A 22,908-nucleotide genomic window follows, 5' to 3' on the forward strand; every position below is an offset into this window, starting at 1 on the left:
AAATTAGCGGTTCGTGGTGGCAAGTGCCTGTAGTCCCAGCTACTCAGGAGGCTGAGGCAAGAGAATAGCTTGAACTCAGGAGGCAAAGGTTGCAGTGAGTCGAGATCACGCCACTGCACTCCAGCCTGGGCAACAGAGTGAAACTCTGTCTCAAAAAAATAAAAAATAAAAAAAAGAAGCAGCAAATTCAACAATGCCTTTCCCTGTAGAACTTCCACGATCATCCACAATTACAACAGCCCTTTCAATAGGACCACATTGGCTAAAGCCTCCTTCCAACAGTTCATTGGAAACATAAGGTGAAAGATTAGGAACAGAAAAGGCAGCAGCATGTGTGGCAAAGAGAACTCGAAGTTGTCTACCTCTGGTGAGTACATCATCAACTTCAACTTTGACAATTTCAGCCAAAGCTCTGGATTCAAGCTTAATAAACCCAGATTCTTTACCTCTGTTGACAAAAACTTCTCCTGGTTCTCCATATTTAGCAAATAGTCTTTTGAATTCGTCCTCTGTGATATCAGCAGGTAGATTCCCAACAAACAACAGACATCACTGTGTATACGTTTTCTCTCCAGGCTTCCTCAAGACAGACAAGTTTGCTGTAAACCCCTCCAACGCCTGAGATCATCTTCTCGAATACCTGGCGGTGCTGGTGGCCCCCGCAGGGCTCCCCGCGGCTTCGATGCGAACCTTGGGGTGGCCACCAGGAGTGCTTCGGCCCAGACCACCACCTGGCTGTGGCCCGCCAGACATTTGGCCACCCTTGGGACCGCCCAGGCCTGGGCTCTGCTTAGGCCCCCCGACGCGGGGGCCTCCGGCCTGAGGAGGAGTGGTGGGGATCCGGCTGGGTGGCGGCGCCTAGTGGGCGGCTGAAGTGAGGTGACTGTGGGCAGCGGGGTCTGGCCTGGCCCAAACCCTGGTGAGGCCCCATAGTTTAGGGAGTGGTGGGCGGGGCCGAGCTGGAAACTAGTGGCTACTCGGGGAGCAGGGCGGGTTCCTGAGCAACCACACAGGCTTGGAAGAGTCCTGGGGCCCGCGCGCTGCTGCGGCTGTGGATACAGTGATAACTGCTGTCTCGGTGGCTGCTGCTGCTGCTGGTGTGGAGGCAGGGGCGGGATTGGAGGCGTGGGGCGGCTCTGCCCCGGCCAGAACCCATGGGGCCACGGTTCTGATGGAGGCCCCGGGCCGGGCGGCAGGAACGGAAATCATGGAGGCCGCCACGGCCGCGACTCCGGAGCCTATTCCAAGACACGCCTGTGGTCAAGGGGCGGTCGAGGCAGAAGCGAGGAAGACGCTCAGGAAATGAGGAGGCCACCTTGCTTTACACAAAATGGCGGATGACACAGGCCTAAACTTTTCTCCCAAAAGGTTTTGAGCAATTTCAGATATACTGATTTATTTCACAGGAGTATGGGGGCCGATTGCTGAAGGAGACTTAGATACTGCGCTCAAGGAATGAACTGCCTAGAAAGGGTAGTAAGAGTCAGGAGACTAGGCTCTTCCACTGACCAGCAGCAGCAGGACCCTGAGGAGCTATATTTCTTGAAATCTTATTTAGCTCAGCTCAAACCTGGGATAATACGAAATGCAAAGATTGCTGTGAAGGCCGTGCAATTATCGAACAGAAAAACTTACTTTTTCAACTACTGCTGATAGAAGTTATCAGTGAAGACTGGGTAAGTCCGAGTGAAGAACTCTAAGACTAGATAGAGAAATGAGAAGTGCCTGCAAGCACAATGTGCTATCTTGAGAAGAATGAGAGGGGACTCCCAGTTGGCAGCATCCAAAAAGACTTCACAGGAAAACAGAATGTATAACATTGGACACACACAAGTTGGGAGCAGAGCTTTGTCCATGAAGGATTCTGCAGAGTAGGAATGTCAGGGCACGCACAAGAATAATCATTCAGCAGCAGGTGGAGAAGGTTAGGAAGGTGCTGTAGGAAATGAAGTTGAAAAAGTACATTAGGTCCATCCAGATCGTGGAGTCTTCCAAGACTGCCTACACTGTGGATTTATATAAAATCCAAACTTACATAAAGTATTATATTTTGGAGAATATCACAGAACTGTAAACCCTGTCTCTTTGCTTAAGGAATGAACAAGCAAGCCAACCCACTCTTTAACCTTAATCAACTAGGTGTTTTGAGTTCAGTATTTTCTCCTGACTCTTTCGCATTTGCCCATAATGTCGTAATGACTCTGAAACAAGCACAGCATTGTAAGAAACTTAAGATGAGGCAAAACAAACAAACAAAAAACTAAAAAATAAAATGAACGCAGTGTCTGAGGAGTTGAAGTAATGCTTTTCCTGCTAAAGGCTCCTGGACACCACATGTTCGTCCCCTGATTAAGTTAATAAATTTGTCTTCAGCATCTTCTCCCTGTGCCTCTTTCTGCTTGTTTCCTCCAAGAATGCATGCTTTTCCTTTTCTTCCCACCAAAACTTCTTCCCAAGAAAGTTGTATACAACTCACCAGTGTGGGACCTCTCCCCAAGGTGTTTGCACTTGCTGGTTGCGTTTTTACAGGATTTCCCTACATCATTCTGATACCAGAGAAGAGTGTATTTGTTAGAGACCTTCAGAGCATAAGAGATGGCACAGTGGGGGCCGAGATCTAAGGCGGAGAGCAGAGACAGCTTTCCAATCTTGGTCCTGTCACTGAGCAGGGGAACCACAGAAATGTTAGTTAACTGATTTGAACTTCCTATTACACATAGGCAAAGTGGAGATAATGCAAGTGTCCACGTCACTGGTAGAAGAGGGGATTAAATCTGATAGTGCTAGTGAAATGTTGGAAATAGGGCTTGATACACAGACACAAGATCAGCTGCATCAACCTCAGCAATCCCCACTGACCGCCAGGATCTCCAGGATGCTGCAATTCCTTGGGCATCAGGTAACCACAGCAAACGGGAATGGGCAAGGGGCTCTTTGGAACCCAAAAGCTGAGCTCACTGCCTCCTAGGAAGGAAGGACTTTTAAACTATAATGGCTCTCCAGATCTAGAGGATTCCTGAGCACTCGTGAGGTACATTACCCAGTGACTCTGGGTCCTGCTTGCTGGTCGTGCAGATCTCATCCCAAACCCTACACCAGAATCCTATTCCTGAATCAGTCTACTTTCTGGCACCCTGCCCTCTGCTGCCCTTCTCACTGCCTCACCGGTAAAGCCCTTTCACCCTTCAAGACCAACACAGGTCCTGCCTCCCCCAACATCTTCCCTGAGCAGGTAGCGAGCATCCAGCCACCAATTCTGAAGCTCCCTGCACCAAGGGTCAGTTTCCTCCACTGAATTCTCGATCATTCTGTGAAAGGAAAATAAATCCTCGGGCCCCCAAATCACTAAGCTAAAGAGAAAAGTCAAGCTATGAACTGCTCAGGGCCAGCCTGCTTCCCAATCTATTCAAAGTCACCCCTCTGCTCCCTGAGATAAATGCATATCTGATTGCCTACTTTGGAGAGACTAATCAGAAACCCAAAAGAATACAACCATTTATCTCTTACATACGTAAGACCTGGAAGGCCCCTCCCCGCTTTGAGTCTTACCACCTTTGCTTTCAGTTGTCCTGTCTTTCCAGATCGAACTAATGTTCATCCTACATATGTTGATTGATGTCTCATGTCTCCCTAAAATGTATAAAACCAAACCGTGCCCTGACCACCTTGGGCGCATGTCATGAGAACCTCCTCAGGCTGTGTCAACGGGTGCACATCCACAACCGTGGCAAAATCAACTTTCTGAATTAACTGAGACCTGTCTCAGAATTCACGGTTCATAATTCAGAGTTCTGTCTCCTCCCTGAGGCAGGTTACCAGGTCTTTCAAGCATGAGACCTGGCTTTCTCCTCCTTTTCTAGCCCCAAACATGCATGTTGATTAAGCCTCGGTGAAAAACCACATACACAACCATAACTGAGGGAAAACTAGGATGCTGATTAAAAAAATTCCATCCTTTCCCAACAATGCCTCCTACCCAACACAGGTGAGATGTGAGAGGATGAGCAGCAGTGCCTGCCATACTAATGGGACTGCATCATTCATGTGCAGGTGGCTCTTTGCCTGCCCATCTGCCCTCCTAAGCCTGCACCAGCTTCAACTCACACAGAACACACGTCCTTCCAATTTGTGTACAACCCAGCCAGAACTCCTCTTTCCCCTAAGCCTTTCCTGACCACTCCAGATAAACTCAAGTTCCTTCATCTTTGACCTCTCATAACATCACAAATTGTCTCTCATAATATATTCTTAATAGGAAACATAAGCCAGGAAGAATAGTGATATCTCCATTAAACAAACAAAAAGGGCCGGATGCAGTGGCTCATGCCTGTAATCTCAATGCTTTGGGATGCCAAGGCGGGAGGATCACTCGAGGCCAGGAGCTCAAGACCAGCCTGGGAAATACTGTGAGACCCCATCACTATGAAGATGTTTAAAAAATTAGTTGGGCATGGTGGTGTACACCTGTAGCTCAGCTGCTCCAAAGGCCAAGGTGAGGGAATCACCTGAGCCCAGGAAATTGAGGCTGCAATGAGCCATGATTGTGCCACTGCACACCAGCCTGAGCAACAGAGTGAGACCCTGTCTCAAAAACAAACAAACAAAGCAGAATTAAAAACCCCCAAATCCTCTGACTCACCCATCTCTTCTAGGAAGCCTGTCCTATATTCTGGGCTTGGGTAGATGCCCCTTCATTATAGTCACAAAATCTCCAAGACATAGCTCCATCATAGCATTTACCATATGGTGTCATAAGTGTCTGCATCTACCACCAGACTGCAAAATTCTTGAAATAAGGACTGGGCCTGATTCAGCTTTGCGTGTTTGGGGCCTAACACAGTTCTTGGAACATAGTGAGCACTCACATAATGTATGGTGAATGAGTGCAACCTTACGGGCAAAAATAAATAAATAATAAAAACAAACAAATAATGTATGTTTTTTCCCTGGGAACTAAATTGTTTTGAATAGGGATAATACAGTTAACAGCAAAATCACCACAACGCAAGGCCAGATTTGCCAGTTTCTACAGTTGCAACAAAATGCTCTGTGCACAGGCTCCATTTTCCCCAGTCCATGGTCAACAGAGCTGGTCCTCAGCAAAGGTATCAGGAATGTGCTGTTAGACTCATAATTCCATATTCCTTTTCCTTGACCTCTTCCTTCTGTCCCCTCCACCTTGGAGGTAGGACCAGCTATACAGTTTACAGGGCCCAGTGCAAAATGAAAATGTGGGGCCCCTTAAACACAATTAACAATGTCAATTCTGAGACAGATGAACATTAATTCTAGCATGGGGCTCTTTGGGTTGCAGGATCCTGATGGGAGGCCTGGGGGCTGGATTCCTGGCAGTTGCTAGAAATCCAAGACTGGGCTACTCTTTTCTCACCATCACCACAAGGAGGGATTCATTCTACAAAGTACAGCCTCAAGCCATGTACATGCATTTAAGTCTCTTATCTCTAATTTTGGAATGAAAAGCATTTATCCTTCCTTATAGGGACTTAAAGCATCAGCAAATGCATGGAGATATTTGAGAGCAGTAAAAGGATAAAGGGGCCTGGTGAGAGAGGAACCTCGTATCACACAGGCCTACTCCACAATGGAGAATAAACCACTGGGTTGTTCCAGAACACAGTGAAATGACAGTGAGGAGGACCCCGGTTCTGCCACCCCGGCTTCCCTGGGGATGCTGGCTCAGAGTCCCCATGCCTAACTCAGACCCTGATGTCCTTTTACTGTCCTGCCTGTGAGTCTCCTCCCACTATACCGCAAATGCAAGTGAGACCCACCACTATGGAGAATCCCCACTTTTCCTTATTTCTGCACCAAGATGTCCAGATACCTCTCGAATGTCCAGAATGCACCTGGAAGGCTGTCTTATGATATGCACTGCGAGTCACAAAGTTGCTATCACTGAAATGGCACACTGACATAAGGACCCACTTCCTGTCTGCTAACATCCCCAGCACATTGCTCACCAAGCACGCAGGACCTGAAATTCTATTTGACTCATCCAGAGAAGCTTTAGCAAAGTGGTCACAGAGCGTTCCTTAGAGACTACTTAGTGATAGACCGCAACAAGTGAAGTAAAAACTCACTATCCCCGTGAGGTGTTTGTTGTAGAGTATCAGGAGGTTGGCACTGACTGTACAGCCTGCTAATAAGTGTTTATAGCTATCTGTCTGTGTCTTTGCTTTAAAACATATCTCAGGGTGCCCTCTTAGTCCATTGTGTGCTGCTACAACAAACAACCTGAGGCTGGGTTATTTACAAAGAACAGAAATTTATTTTCTCACAGTTACGGAGGCCGGGAAGTCCAAGATCAAGGCACAGGCAGGCTCAGTTGTCTGGTAAGGGCTGTAACCTCCAGAGGAGAGGAATGAAGTGTCCTCCCAGGATAAAAAGGCATAAGGGCAGAGGCTGGGCACAATGGCTCGCACCTGTAATCCCAGCACTTTGGGAGGCTGAGACAGGCTGATCACTTGAGATCAGGAGTTTGAGATCAGCCTGGCCGACATAGTGAAAGCCCATCTCTACTAAAAATACAAAAATTAGCCAGGCAAAATGGTGTGAGCCTGTAGTCCCACCTGCTCAGGAGACTGAGGCAGGAGAATCCCTTGAACCCGGGAGATGGAGGTTGCAGTGAGCTGAGATTGAATCATCCTGGGCCACAGAGTGAGACTCCGTCTCAAAAAAAAAAAAAAAAAAAAAAAAGAGTAAGGGCAAGCTACCAAATGCTACATAGAACCTCTTTTACTCTTTTACATAGGCCTTAATTCCTTATATATATGAGAGAGGAGCCCTCATGGCCTAATAATCATCTTTTAAAGGCCCCAACACTTAATGCTATCACATTGGCAACATCTGAATTTTGGAGGGGACACATTCAAAGCATAGCACCCCCAAAGCCTTCACTTTTGTGTGGAACATAGCTTAGGTTCCATCTCATCTCATAATCAATCCTTTTGCATCTAGCCCACTCTCGCCACACTACTAACCCTGCAGAGGCTGGAGGGGGATGAGCCACACAGGCTGGTGACAGAAGAGCAAACCCATGGAGATGGTAGACACAAATGCCTCACATAGGAGTCACATTATCAGATGTTTGGATTGTGAAAGAGCGTTTGGAAAGCTAATTCGTTTGACGGGATGATGTCAAACTTATGTCCAAGGGATCTATTTAAAAACAGGAAATCAGAGCCAAAATATGTGCCACTTAGATCTCAGGATTAGTTTGTATATCCTATCCTGAAGGAATAACTAAACCACAAACAGAAAAAGGGATTTTCTGTGTACTTGAGATAAACAGTGAAGCACAGGATTTGATCCCATCTCTACTCTCACTTCTCTTCCCAGATGGTTGTAAAAAATTAGTGCGCTTATGTAAGAATCCAACACAAAAATCACTGCCAATGGAACATCTGGGGAAAGGGAAAAAAGAGACAAAAATCACTTCCTCTGAGTTTTGAGGATAGATAATAATGAAATAAATATAGATAAATTAGACATCTGTGTGTTATTTTCCCTCTGTAAGCTTCACAGAACTGTAGAAAGTGGCCACAGAGAGACCAGACCTTATAAGTAACGTATCTGATTCCTTCCTTTTAGAGAGGAGGATACCAAAGGGAAGGTGGCTTGTCCTGCCTGGATCACCTGGCAGGCTGATGGCGGAGTATCTCTGAGAGATGGTGGTTTGGCAAAGCTATGGAGAAAAGCTTTGTATTTTGCAGGCAAGAGAGACCAGAACGCTGGGCTGGGTAGGGCCACAGAGGACATATATGTTAAGTCTCTTGTTGACAGATTAGGAAACCGAGTCTCAAGGAGCTTAAGGGTCTTGGTCAAAATCATAGCTTCCCAAGCTTGCGTCATCATGCCATTTCTCTCACAATTAGCCTTAAGTTTTATATAACTAGGATCGTCTGCAAGCATGCCTTGGACTTTTCTTGTTATTTTTTAAATACAAAGAATCCCCATCTTTGTCATACTACTTCAGGGTTCAGCAAATTTGTTCTTCGTTTGGAACTCTCAAAGTGTGGAGAACTCCTGTTTCTAACCAAGTTTTCCCATGAACTTTTGAGAAATCGCTTCGACTTTGGATTACTGAAACCCAAAACCTCAAATCACTCTAAGGTTAGGAACCCAAAGAAGTTATTTTAAAGATAAATTTCACCCTTATAAAGTCCTGTCATTTGCTGTAGCTCATTACAGAAGATAAATCTCAAATGAGACCTTTCCATTCCCTTCTTTCTCCTTAACTAGGTATGGATCAAAGAACTGTGAACCAGGATTGAAAAGGTCCCCAAATGTAATTCAGTCCGATCACCTCTCTGAAGTTGGATCATCATTTATAACCTCCTGGCCAAATGGTCACCCAGTTGATGATAAAATTCTTGTAGTGCCAGGAATCCCACTTTGTTCTGAAACATCACTATTCTCAAAGCTACTCCTTATACTGCATTTAATTCTATCACCCCTGCAGCTTCCTCTGACCCGTAGAATCTTTCACAAGGCCCTGCTTCCTGTGACTATAAAAGATTGCCTCCACAATCTTGTGTTATTGATAACATTTTTCAAAATGAAATAAACTCCTTATGATAGTGCAATCTCTATAAATATATTGCAAGTGTTTGCTTTTATTTACTCATCAGACAAAAACAGTTGACTAGACTTTCACCAAATGTGGAAGATACATATGGATTGATCTGCCTTAAAAAAGCTGAGAGCTGCCCATGAAATCAACATTGAGTAACTATGATGTCACTGTCTCTAAAAGAAGGTCAGCCAAGCCTCAGAGCAAATATACTCAGGGGCAAGAGGCTGGCGTCACTGCTGATTGAGAAAGATAGGCCTTATGTTTTAAACTACTGTGCATAGAATAGCAGATAGATTTCAAATACGAATGCAGATTGAACATCACAAGGTCACACATTTCAAATTGCAGACGCTGATTTGCAATCAAGTTCTTTTGAAATTGCTCTGTATAGGGGCAGTTCTATGTAGCACACCCCAGGGAGAGTGACAACCAGGATTTACTTTTAATGATGTTTAATGATTTTCCCTGGGGGTTGGCTAGTAAACTAATACATGTGGAAATGCTTTATAAACTGTAAAGTACTATAAAATGTGATGTTGCACCATCATCATTCTATTTTGAACTCTTACTGTGTGCTTACCATGTGCTCATGCTGTCAAATGTCCTGAACATTCTAGACATTTTTACTGTTTCATATAAATGAGATGTGTTTTGTTTTTTTTTTTGTCTCACACCAAAGACGATCTTGTAAAAGATTTCTTTACCTGGCTCTAGGCAAATAAAAACTGATGATACATTAAAATTGCAACAATTTATGGTTCACGTATCAGGTCTAAAAAAGCATAAAAGAAGAAAGTGTCCAAAGAACACAGGCAGAAACAGCAGCAGGAGGGTTTTTGATTGGAAGAAAGAGTCAGTTTTGCCTGTAGGCCCGTGAGACAGTGGTTGTATAACCAAAGTAGGGAGTAGGGTTAGGTGGACACAGCTATATTTCTGGGTAAGGAGTAGGGTTAGGTGGACACAGCTGTATTTCTGGGCAAGATGAATTATATTCTATTCAGAAATGGGGAAAGACTAGATGCCCTTGAATCTACTTCTTTTCCCAAATTATTAGTTGATTTTTTAACCAATAACAATAGATAAGAAGACATTAACTTTCAAGAAACTGGACAAGGCTGTCTTCTAAAATTAGACACAAACACAAATTAACACTAGGCTGTCCTACATCCGTGTAAAAAAGATGAGCCATCATCTCACTAGTTTCCATGTGCTTTGACAATGTGTACGATATAACGTAGAGGTTAAGGAGACAGACTCTGAAGTTAAGACTTCCAGGGTTCAAATCCTGGTTCTGTCACTTGTTAGCTGAGCAACTTTAGGTATTTAATTAATTAAACTACACCTCCATTTCCTCATTCCCTAATGGGGTCATTACAAGGGAAAAGAATAAATGTGGCTGGCACAGGCCGGGCGCGGTGGCGCAAGCTTGTAATCCCAGCACTTTGGGAGGCTGAGACGGGCAGATCACGAGGTCAGGAGATCGAGACCATCCTGGCTAACACGGTGAAACCCCGTACTAAAAAATACAAAAAACTAGCCGGGCGTGGTGGCGGGCACCTGTAGTCCCAGCTACTAGGGAGGCTGAGGCAGGAGAATGGCGTGAACCCGGGAGGCGGAGCTTGCAGTGAGCTGAGATCCGGCCACTGCACTCCAGCCCGGGCAAGACAGCGAGACTCCGTCTCAAAAAAAAACAAACAAAAAAAACCCAAAAAACAAAAAAAGTGTGGCTGGCACAATGTCAGTGCAATAACATGTGTTTGTTATTATTCTGTTCATGGGTTTGCTAACCAAGTCCAGTTACTAGAAGTGCCTGTGAGAAAGGCTAAAATAAAAATGCCGTCATATTTTATTTGGGTTTCAAAGTTTTATGTTTATCTATTTTAAAAATGAAAGCAAGAAGTTCTACCTTCTTCTGCCAAGGAACAATGAAACTGTCCATTCAATGACTGTGGTTTCCATGAGAAAGTAAGTGGAAACAGATGTTTCTGAAAAATATAAAACCATGCCGTACCTTTTGGTGTCACACACATAAAACTTTCCACCAGCCATCCCAGAGCCAGCTGCCAGCCTCCTGCAGCTGGAACCTGCCTGGGTGCCAGGACTCCCCAATTCGTTTTCTTCTCCTTTCCCCCCAGTTCACAAAATGCTAACCTTCTATGAAATCAGAGGCTGTGTAAGGACGGTGGTTGGGGCTGTTCTCTGCAGGATTGTTCAGGGTCTCCAAGGCCGATTCAATGGCTTCCACCAACTCATCCCGCTTGTCCTTCCTCACGGGCTTCTCCTCGGGGTGGCGGGTAAGGCCAGTCTCCAGCTGGTACACCTTCTGTAGAGTAAAGCTATCAAAAGGCACTGCTGCATACTCCGTGGCCAGTTTGACACCAGCGTGCACCTCTGCCTTGTCCACCTGTGAGTGCAGGAAGGCCAGGAGGTCGGCCTGGGTTTTCTCTGGGGGGCTCCTGTCCGGCCCCAGGCCAGCAGCATCGCTGGCTTGGTACTGCCCGTTCCTGAGCTGCTCACTCCTCTCCTGCAGCTCCTCCTTGAGCTGAGCGATCTGCCGCTTCAGGCTGCTTACGTAGTTGCGGTGCTGCTCCTCCCACTCCTGCAGGACGGCCTGGTACCCCTCCTTCCCCGTGGGGCTGTTGGCCCTGGGCAGTGCCAGCTGCTCGTCGTCACCTTTTGGGGTGCAGGCCAACATGTACAGGACAGAGATGGCACAGCAGAGGAGCACCAGCAAAACCACCACCCGGGAAATCCACGCAAGCAGCCCCCGGCGAACCATCATCATTCAGGAATCAGCCATGCGTCCAGAACCGGTGGCATCCCTGGAAGCCAGGGTCCCCACGGAAGGGCTTCCCTGGGCTAGACCACAGGAAGCATGCTTTTGGGGCCCCCGGAGCTGCTTGCATCCATTTCCTTCTAGAATGAGTTCTGCCTCTTGGAAGTAACCACCACACAGAGCAGCTTCTCTACTTTTAAAGGATGATCTTTCAGGCAGAAGCAATGACTTAAGTGAAATCTCCAAGTTTTCACCTTCATTCCCATCATAGCCTTCCTGATGTGCAGCCAACAGCAAGAGGGGACCTGGGAAGAAACACAAATGACAGCAACACTTAATCAAGACAACGACTCCATCATGCTCCCTATGGCAATCAATATCCAACAGATCTCCTGTGAGAGTTATGGAAAATGCCTATGATAGATGATTAAGTATTGTTAAATGTGTATAAATCAGAACACAAATGCACATCTGCAATGTAATGCAAATAAGCAACAAAGGACACAGAAAAAAGATTGAAAGGAAAATGGCAAAATGTGAACAATAATTCTCTGCAGATGGAAAGACTACGAGTCATCTTTCTGCTTCCATTTTTCTGTATCTTGTAATTTCTGCCTAGTGGCACACGTTCTGATGGTTAAAGGGAGAAAAGCAAAAATGTTAATGACATTGGAGTTGCCGGCAGGGGACTACTTGGCCAGAGCCTGTGCTGTGTTTGTTTGGCCCCTCCAAGTCTTATGCTGAAATGTGACCCCCAGTGTTGGGAGGTGGGGCCTGGTGGGAGGTGCCTGGATCAGGGGGGTGGATCCCTCAGGCATGGCTTGGTGCCATTCTTGCTGGAGTGAGTTGGCACTCTTAGCTCCCATGAGAACTTGTTGAAAAGAGCCTGGCGCTTTGTCTCTCTCTATCCCCACTCCCTCGTGCTCCCACCATATAATGCCTGCTGCCTGTCACCTTCCACCGTGAGTGGAGGCAGCCTGAGGCTCTCATCAGAAGCAGATGCTGGCGCCATGCTTCCCGTACAGCCTGCGGAACTGCAAGCCAGATAAACCTCTTTTCTTTGTAAGTTACGTAGCTTCAGGTATTCCTTTAGAGCGGCAAGAACGAACTAAGCCTTCCAGCAGGTGTGGATGCAGCCAAGTGAGCCCACATGCATTCACCTGTGTGCACTCACTCAGAGCAGGCCTGAAAGGGGATCAACATGGTTCCAAGCTTTCTGCTGAGGAACTGGGGAAGCATCCAGAGGTTCAATAAAAGAGAAGATGAATTTATCACAGAAGAGATGAGGTTGGGAGAAGAAGAGAGATCAGAATCAGAAATACTGTCCTTTTGGGACCCAAATCCCAGTTATATCTCTGCTCCAGTGTCTGTGAGGAATTCTGTGTCCTGATCCTTCATAAGAAATACTCAGACAGGTCCCAGGACCTTTCACACACTCTGCACCTCAACTTTCAATCTCGATAAATGAGAAGCCAGTGTGACTGCCTTCTTCATTTCCCCCTGGGGTCACCCTTCCTCGTCCTCCACTCACCATGGACATTTCCACAGCACACTCCTTTTCAGATGTGCTCCTTCCTTAACCCCTTTTCCTTGTCTTCCTCTACCCATCTTAGCCAGAAAAACAAACAAACAAAAAAAGAATGATTAATGCAAAATAGACCGAATAGAACTTCTTGTCTAGGGATATTTTAATGAAACCTTCCTAGATGCATCTTTCTTTTTTTCTTTTCTTTTTTTTTTTTTTTTTTTTTTTTTTTGTTGAGACAGACTCTCGCTCTTTTGTCAGGCTGGAATGTAGTTGTGTGATCTTGGCTCACTGCAACCTCTGCCTCCCGGGTTCAAGCAATTCCCCTGCCTGAGCCTCCTGAGTAGCTGGGACTACAGGCACACATCACCATGCCCAGCTAATGTTTTTGTATTTTAGTAGAGATGGGGTTTCACCATGTTGGCCAGGATGGTCTCCATCTCCTAACCTCGTGATCCGCCCGCCTTGGCCTCCCACAGTGCTGGGATTACAGGTGTGAGCCGCCGTGCCCGGCCCTCCTAGATGCATCTTGCTACATCACTTCACTCACAAACATGCTCCCTGAGGGTAGCATGCTTTTGCCATTTCACAAAAACTTGTCACTTTAAGTAATCCTCATAACTAAATTATTCTTTATACAGTCTTCACCCAACTCAGAAAGCCAGATTCCGGGCCAAAAATCATCTCATTTACTGGTAGCCTATCCCATTTACCAATGAGAAGAAGAGCCCAGCCCAGTCAATTAGCACATTCAGGACCCTTGGGAGAAAAGAGAGAAATGTTCCTCTCAAAGACAGAATGTTAACAACCTCCTTGACTTTACTTGAATATTCACTTGCTATGCACTATGTCTACACAACAATTCCTCTTCTATTACCGAGGAGATGTGCCTCTTAGTGATATCACTATGCTATCAAAATAGTTTATTTCTCAACTTTTCTGAGAAATTCAACACTTAACATTCTAATATTTCCTTTGGCCCAAGGATCCTCTCTACTGTAATTTAGAACAACACACAGTTATTAGTGCTAGGTTTAAAGTGCATGTTTAGCCCTGGAAGCCTTTTCCATCTGATGAAAATCTTGGGATTTGTATAATTACTATAATTCTGTGATTGAAAACAGCTCAGCTTTGGTGTTCAGGCACCTTGCTGTTTCTAATGAAGTCTCTCAGATAAACTCATTATATCCAAGTATTAAATTACCAGTGAAGACATGTTATCGTGCTATTCTGCCACTTTCAAGACTCCTACTTTAAATACGTTGTCACTAAAGACAAAACAAGCAAATCAAAAAACAAAATTGGAATAGTCAACACATTTTGTTGTGTTCTCGAAACTTAAATTATGCAGTTTTCTCTCCGAGTTTTCTAATAAAATTGTTGTATTTGCATAAAAGATGAAAATCATGTTGGTTAACTCTATGCCATTTGAAAACTAAATCTGTGATTTGAAAATTTAAAACTAGAATATCTTTTTGTTCTGTTCTATAATTTTCTTCAAGATCTAGTTTGGCTTTTGAAATTCACTAGTATAAATTTCAAAGTTATTTGGTATTCCACTCTTTGGAGAAAAGGAGCAAAAGTGGAAAAGACCAATTTTTAGGAAGAATGGGCATTTTTTATAGAAATAACAAAAAGCCATAAGAATTGCCACCAAGGAGGCAGTGATCAGTTTTTCCTTTGAAATGCCAGAAGTAGGTAACATGTGTCGGAAACAAAATTCCATTCTTTAACAGACAAAATATTTCTGAACCGTTCCAGCAATCTCATCTGTAATCAAAAGCTTCACAACTGGTTACACTGAAGAGGCTGGGAGTATCTGCTTCCTGAAGTCAGGAGAGGCTTTTATCCTTTGGATTCTTGCTTCTATAAAGACTTCAGGCTTTTCCTTTGGTAGCACAAAACATCATTCTTAAAAGTGGGTGTTGGCCAGGCGCGGTGGCTCACACCTGTAATCCCAACACTTTGGGAGGCTAGACGGGCAGATCACTTGAGGTCAGGAGTTCAAGACCAGCCCGGCCAACATGGCAAAACCCCGCCTCTACTAAAAATACAAAAATTAGGCATGGTGGCACGCACGGCATGTAATCCTAGCTAATGTGGATGCCGAGGCACGAGAATTGCTTCAACCCGGGAGGCAGAGGTTGCCGTGAGCTGAGATTGCAACACTGCACTCCAGCCTGGACAACAGTGCAAGACTCTGTCTCAAAAAAAAAAAAAAATGGATGTCACCTTACCACCTCTGCTACCTTCATGAAAAACCACCTTGATGAGATATAACTGGACCAATATATACCTAAGCCACAAAAGCTCTGTGCAGTCTCCTTCCCTTAGCAGCAGTGGGAGAATTGAAGAGCTAACATGTATGTATTCACAGACTTGCAGATGGAAACCACTGTGTAATTACCAAGCACTACTAGAAGTTAGAGATGACAGTGAAAATACAGCTTCATGTGATCGCAGCGGCAATGAGCTACTATTTTAAGAAGTTAGAAAGGCACCCAGATTTTTAGACCAGCTCAATCTCTTGGGGGGTGGCTGCGGGATGGAGAGAGTGGGGAGCAAGGAGTCCCTGTCAACAACAAATTTTAGGACCCTTGGAAGAAGGGAGATGCATATTCCCGGGTTATTTATTTTTAACTGTAGAAAATCCTCGTGCTCATCCGGTTTATTGACTCTGCACATTTTTAAATGTTCATCCTTATGAACTGTTTTGCCTAATACTTTCCTGTCCCTGGCCAAACCCCCAGTGATGGATCTGTGATACATCATGTCTGAAACTGTGGATTTATTGATTTGAATGAAGAAGATATCCAAGCGCAATGCCTTGCCTGCCATTCTTACAATCTCTGGGCAACAAAACAACAGGACGAAGCCTTCTTCGTGGTCTTCTGTGAAGGCAAAAGACCCCTGCAGAGCAATGCTTTTAGGGCTCACTCCAATCTGAGACCTAGAAACAACCTCCAAATAACATAGCAATGGCCAAGTAACAGATGACAGTCTCAGTCCACTCTATCTAGGATTCTGTCTTTATTTATCCATACAACAAATAGGCATTAAGCACCTAGTATGTTCAATGCACTGTATAAAAAGTTACAGGAGATGAAAAGGTGAACCAAGAACAAATCCCAACCTCAACAAACTTACTAGCTTGTAGAGGAACTGACATCCTTTCAAATAACTATAATTTGAGCCCCAAACAGACAAATGCCATTAAAATAGATATAAAATGCTCATGTCATGTTCCCACCGACCAAATGTATGGGTGAGGAGTGGGAGATGGGAGGATTGGAAAAGTACAAACATAATACATTTTAAAATGACAAAAGCTTAAGATAAATGTTATGTGTTATCAATATTTGTCAAGATAAGATATCCAAGTAGTTACAGGTACCATTTACCATTTCATCTCAGAAGGTAAAATGAAGGTAGTCAGGTTTGTTTCAGAGCCTAAGACTTAACTCAAATGTGGCCAGTGCATACCGGGATTTCTATGACTAGGACAGAAGGTGCTCTTAGTTTGGGTGTAAGCATTTCACTCTGCAGATTTCAGTGAACATTTTGGTCACGAGAGCTGTGTATTCTGCCAAGATATGCCTAGTAATGTCCACAAGAAGCTCATAAATCAAGAAAGACTCAAGGACTAGCCCTGCTGATGAAACGCTGTCAGGGTCAGCAGCAGGCAGAAAGGATGGTGGCTTCCTGGCGAGGCCAGGGCAGCAGCACTACATGCTACAATGACAGGCCTTGTAAGTGATAAAGGAAACTATTCAAGGAGTGGCAATAAATTCTGCAAGACATCTCCACCCCATGTGCAGACACAGCCAAAAGGCTTGATGGAGAAAAAAAACAAGCAGTGTCTATGGGGTCAGGAAGCGGTAGACCAAAGCCCTAACACCACAGTGTGAGTCTATTCCACTTGGGCACATACAATCAGCTCTTTGACAGCAAGGGCACAGACTAACCTTCAGTCAAAGGATTAGCTGTACCAACAGAACACAAACTCGAGCCATATCTCTCGGATAAACATACCATCCTCGATGTGTGTGGAAAGGATTCTTATTCAGAGTTTTCAAATGCTCTCAAAAATGGATATAAAGTTAGCACTGTAAACTTTATTTGAACATATGGCTTCATTTAGAATTCCCGCTACACCAACTGAATTCCTGTAGGCAGGGTGTGGTAGCCAGGTTCCAAGATGGTCCTCAATGGTCCCTGCCTCCTGGTATTCATACCACTGTGTGTTTGCTCCCACACTGTACTGGGGGCTTGATGTGAGTGACTGTATTAGTCTGTTCTCACACTGCTATAAAAAAACTATGTGAGACTGGGTAATTTATAAAGAAAAGAGGTTTAATTGACTCACAGTTCCACAGCTGTACAGGAGGCAGGGCTGGGGAGGCCTCAGGAAACTTACAATCATGGTGGAAGGGAAAGCAAGTGTATCTTCACATGGTAGCAGAAGAGAGAGAGTGAAGGGGGAAGTGCTACACACTTTTAAACAACCAGATCTTGCGAGAACTTACTCACTGTGATGAGAACAGCAAGTGGGAAATCTGTCCCCATGATCCAATCATCTCCCACCAGGTCCCTCCCCCAACACTGGGGATTACAATTCAAAATGATATTTGGGTGGGGACACAGAGTCAAACCATTTCAGTGACCAACAAATATGGCAGAAGAAGTGGTATGGCACTTGTGACATTAAGTTGTAAAAGGCTGCAGCTTCTGTCTTGGGTGCCCTATCTCCCAAGAAAGCTGCTATGTTGTGAGCAGCCCTGTGGAGGGACACATGGATGAGGAACTAAAGCCTCCAGCTAACCAACGCCTAGCAAGGAACAGAGTCAGGCCTACCACCAACCCCCTGAAAGAGCTTGAAAGCGGGTTCTGCAGCCACAGTTAAGGCCTAAGATGACTGCAACCAGAGAGCTTGATTGCAACCCTGAACCAAAACTATCCAGCTAAGCTGCTCCTGGACTCCCGACCCTAAGACCTTGTGAGATAATAAATGTTTGTTACTTTAAGTCTGGGGATAATTTGTTACATTCCAACAGATAGATAACTAATTCACAGGGTTACAGACTTCAGATTTACATAAAAATGCTATCTCTCAACCACACACTATTTTTCATTTTAGAAAATGTTTTAATATGCCTTATCTCCTATGATGCAATAATCTTGTGGCAGCAGAAATACATTACTGTAATCACTTCTCAGTTTGAGAAAATAAGGGTTAGAGAAGTTATGCGACTCGTCTAAAACCACACAACCTGCAAGGTATAGAAATGGGACTCAAACCCATCCTTGACTTGAAGCCCAATATGCTTTCTACCAAAGCCCTCCAAGATTTTGTTCTTGAACAATGGTCATGAATCCAAAAATTTGTTGTTTTTTTTTTTTTTTAAAGTGTCAGGGACTTCAGGAAATCTGTAAAGTTAAAATGTAATTATGTTTTAGAGGAACCCTGTTTCCAAAAACCAGAGTCAACAATGGTGTGTTGCATAGAAGTAGTTGACTGTTACAGCACATGGACCAAGTTAACCGAGATGTGGTGAAGCACAGCAGGTCTGCCTTCCTTCCAGTCATTGTCTTTACAGCCAAAGGCAGCACAACCCACCAAGTTGCTTAAGCCAGAAGCAGGAAAACCATCCCTAGCCCTTCCTTCTCCATCATCTTCTGCCACAGACTTATCACCACGTGAACATGCTTCCTCTTCCAAAAGTATCTCAAATCAGTTCTTGCATCTCTACCTCCACCACCACCCTACTCAACGCTCCATCATCTCCTACCCAGACTATGCACTAGACACTGAATATTAGAGGTGGGTGGAGGCACCCAGGACATTGGAGGATGGCGACAATGTGGGACAAAAGAGGACAGCAAAGGTCTTAACATCAAAGGAAAATACCGCAAAACATAATAGAAGACACACAAAAACCACTACAAGGACTGAAAGACCCTAAAGCTCCCAACTCCTACACCCAGTACATTCTGTTCATAGAATTCTCTCTCTCTCTCTCTATATATATATATATATATAAATAAATATAAATATATATATAGTGCCATCTGCCTTCTTTTAAAGAAAATGAGTATATACAACCAACACCTACAACTGCTGGAGTCCACAATAATCTATCTCTTGTACACACTTAATTAGTTTAGGGCCTGAGGCACAGTTATGCCATTACTTAATGAAAGAAAAATGTTCTGAGAGATGCACCATCAGGCAATTTTGTTGTTGTATGAACATCATAGAGTGTACTCTCACAAACCTAGATGATAGATCTACCGCACACCCAGGCCACATGGTACAGCCTGGTGCTCCCAGGCTACAAACCCCTGCACAGCATGTGGCTCTAATAAATACTGCAGTCGACTGTACCACTCTGTTATTTGTGTATCTAAACATATCTAGACAAAGAAAAGGTACAGTAAAAATATAGTATTATAATTACAGAGCTACCCACATGTGTTCGTTCCATTGACAAAATGTTACACATGACATGACTATACTTTCAAAGAAGTCAAAATGACCTGAAAATAAGAATGGCTCATCATCTCCCCAAACCACATCCACCCAAAAGTTTCAGAGCAGGGTTTTCAGGTGTCAGAGATCTTTCTGGAATGCAGGTTTCTTTTTTCCATTGAGACTTTCATTAGCATCTATATATGGGCCAAGTGCTTTATCTTCAGCTATGTTCCTGACAGCAACTAAAGCAGATCAGTATTACTGTGTTCGCACTAAGAGGTGCTTGTGCCAAATCCCAGCGAGAGGACAGGGGTCCCACTGAGGAGTCAACAATTAAATGCCAAGAGCTTGGAGTTGGCTGTGACAGGATCTGAAGCCTTCTTCCCTTACCCCCTCCAGCCCTGACACTGAGCTACTTAGCATGGGCACTGGCTCGGGTTTTATACACAGAGCAATCGGCACGGGCAGCTGCCTCGGTCGCCCCAGCAGTTTTACGGCTTTTCCTCCTCTTTCCTCAACACTCAAGATCAGCTGTCTCCAAACTTTAATTAAACATAAACAGCACATTCCAGGCAGTCAATGACTTTGGAACAGAGACTACATATATCAATATATTTAAAAATTATATACAGGCCAGGCACAGTGGCTCTCACGTGTAATCCTAGTGCTCAGGGAGGCTGAGGCAGGCAGATACCTTGAGGTTAGGAGTTTGATACCAGCCTGGCCAACATGGTGAAACCCTGTCGCTATCAAAAAAAAAAAATGCAAAAGAGAATTAGCCCGGGGTGGTGGCTCATGCCTGTAGTCCCAGCTGCTTGGGAGGCTGAGGAAGAAAAATCACTTGAACCTGGGAGGTGGAGTTTGCAGTGAGGTGAGATCACTGCACTGCACTCCAGCCTGGGCAACAGAGCAAAACTCTGACTCCAAAAGAAAATAAAAATAAAATATTATATACAAGCTTTATAATGTAGTATTATGTATTTACAACATATCTAAAATAATAAAGCCCAAAATATTTTTAAATAATATTTTCTCACCCTGATGGACCATCCTGGACCCCACAGAGACCTAGCTCCAGGTTTGCAGTAGTTTATCTTCTGACTGCATTACAAGTGTCCTTGGAACAGGGCTGATTCCAGGGCCCCAGTGCCAGGATAATGCCTTGATCCCCCATTCATTCGGGAACCCAGCCTCAGACTGCCTTTCCTGTGTCTGGACCCCACTGTCTCTATCTCAGGGTCCCCAGCACCTGCTGTCAGGCCATGTGACCAAACTGCCCAGGACTCCACCCAGAACCCACTTCCCTTCCTTCCTCACCCAAAAGACTTAGGCTCAGCCTTCAAGATGCTCCTTGAGTCTTCCGTGTGAGGTCCCCGTATCTCCAAGCCCAGAGAGCATGTCCTCCAGGGATCAGCACTGACCCAGCCCAGGAGAACGGGCTGGCAGATGACTGCGCAGCCAGGAATTCCCTAGTTGGGAGGGACCCTCCATCGCCTCAGCTCCTCGTTGGTCTTTTAAAAGAATTCTGATTCAATTTCCCTGCCTTGAAACAGAAAAAGGGAAATGTGGCAAAAAGAAACTGGCACTTGCTAGTCAGAAAATGAAAGCACACTGATCACAACCACAAGCACCGAAAGGCCAAGAAACAGACCCGAGTCCTCTTTTGTTTTATTTTGATTTTTAATTTGCTGGCAAACCTTTACAAAGGCGGCTTGATTGAGAGGGGCTTCCTGTCTATGCCAGACCTTCTAGTCCCATTCCTTGCAACCGCCACCCTTGTTTCAGGAGGACCTAAGGCAGGTAGTTGGCATGGGTGGTGGTCATGGACCCCAGAGGATGCAATGAGGGCAGGACACTGGCATAAGAAGATGCTACTCAAGTCAGGTGTGCAGAATAAAGACCCTCCTTCCAGCTGTAAGTTGTCTCAAGCACACATGCGGGGCTGAGTCAGCTGCCAAACTCTGCAGAGAGACCTGCCTCCCAGAGTCCTTTGGGGCTCTTGGGGCTGGTTCTCATCCCAAACTGAGAACTGCATGAAACCAGCCTTCCAACACCCTCCCCTTGTTCACAATTACAAGTACTCAACGAGCATTTACTTTGGGGCCAGACCTCATACTAAGTACTTTACAAATATTATCTCATTTAATCCTCACAACAATCCTATGAGCTACATCTTATTATCCCCATTAAAGAAACAGAAACTGAGGCTTAAAGCAATGAAGTAACTTGCCCCAGATGCTCAGATGGCAAGTAGCAGAGCCCAGCTCCAAACCCAGCTCCATCTGATTCTTATCCACTAGACTATACTGTTCAACCCCCTTCATAACCCCGAACTGCTTGCTGAGAACTGCTCCTCATTCTACACCCAACATGTCCAATTTTTCTTGTTTCTGAACTCAAATATTATTATGAACTTGCCTGGCCCCTCAAACATGGCATGAATCACTGCTTCTCTAGTTATAATGTTTTGTATCCCCATGTAGCTGTCATGTGTGTTTACACATCTCTTAACAGCTAAGCAAACTCACATGATCCTAATAAATAATCCCCATCCCAGCATGCCCAGTGTGAGCCTTGCTCTGTCCCTGCAACTGGGGCCAGGCAAAATATCTTTGCAACATTCAGGTGTTTCTAAGCAATTCCACCAGACCCTCCAGCCGTGTGGCCTCCACAGACCAGGCTCTGGGCAGGCTGGAGGAATGTCACCCATTACTCCTTGGGCCTGGCCCTTGGGCTTCCATGATGGGAGCCCCCAGGAGGGGTGAGATGCTGGAAGTGGCTGCTTTCTGGGGATCAAGGTGAACACAGTGACACCGGCAGTCCCAGCGGCCCAGGTGCTGCCTTCACTCCTGGAGTTTCCATTTCTAGCTGGAATCTACAACCACAGTTATTTCCTGTTCTCCATTCACTGTTCGGGCCGTGTTATTTCCTGTTCTCCATTCCCTGTTCTGGCCGTGATCCACTGCCCACCTGGAGGGGTGATTGCTTTTTAGTTGAGATGCCTCGAACCTGATATGTGGGTATAAGATGCCAGGAGTTTTAAACTCACATATCAAATTTGAAGCATCTGAACTAAAAAGCATCATGGCAAGTAGAATTTTTAAGCAACTAAGAAATGTTCTTTGAAAGAGGGCCAGTCGTGGTGACTCACACCTGTAATCCCAGTACTTTGGGAGGCCGAGGTGGGAAGATCACCTGAGGTTGGGAGTCGAAGATCAGCGGCCTGATCAACATGGAGAAAAACTGTCTCTACTAAAAATACAAAATTAGCTGGGTGTGGTGGCACATGCCTGTAACCCCAGCTACTTGGGAGGCTGCGGCAGGAGAATCGCCTGAATCAGGGAGGCAGAGGTTGCAGTGAGCCGAGATCGCATCACTGCACTCCAGCCTGGTCAACAAGAGTGAAACTCCATCTCAAAAAAAAAAAGAAGAAGAAGAAGAAGAAGAAGAAAAAGAAAAATAGAACATCTCTAGGTGGGTTAAACTGATGGCTGGCATCACTGTGAAAGCCTCTCCTGCCAAAGACTGTTTCCATGCTG

At 45.0% G+C, this 22,908-nt stretch overlaps 1 protein-coding gene across 8 annotated transcripts in view; it reads right to left on the reverse strand.

The window, feature by feature from the left end:
* The window catches only part of CSGALNACT1 (chondroitin sulfate N-acetylgalactosaminyltransferase 1), a 360,793-nt gene that overhangs the window by 92,960 nt on the left and 244,925 nt on the right, over positions 1-22,908 (reverse strand). For 7 of the 8 annotated variants that reach the window (XM_017961823.2, XM_017961828.3, XM_017961825.3 and 4 more), the window contains one exon: positions 10,748-11,677. In XM_017961823.2, the coding sequence (XP_017817312.1) occupies positions 10,748-11,381 (634 nt within the window). In that variant the 5' untranslated portion in view covers positions 11,382-11,677. Of the gene's footprint in view, positions 1-10,747; positions 11,678-20,686; positions 22,557-22,908 lie in introns of those variants that run through there. The other variant, XM_021942083.2, reaches the window with a different exon arrangement.

Source organism: Papio anubis, chromosome 8, assembly GCF_008728515.1.
Source record: "Papio anubis isolate 15944 chromosome 8, Panubis1.0, whole genome shotgun sequence".
In the NCBI taxonomy this organism is placed as follows: Eukaryota; Metazoa; Chordata; class Mammalia; order Primates; family Cercopithecidae; genus Papio; species Papio anubis.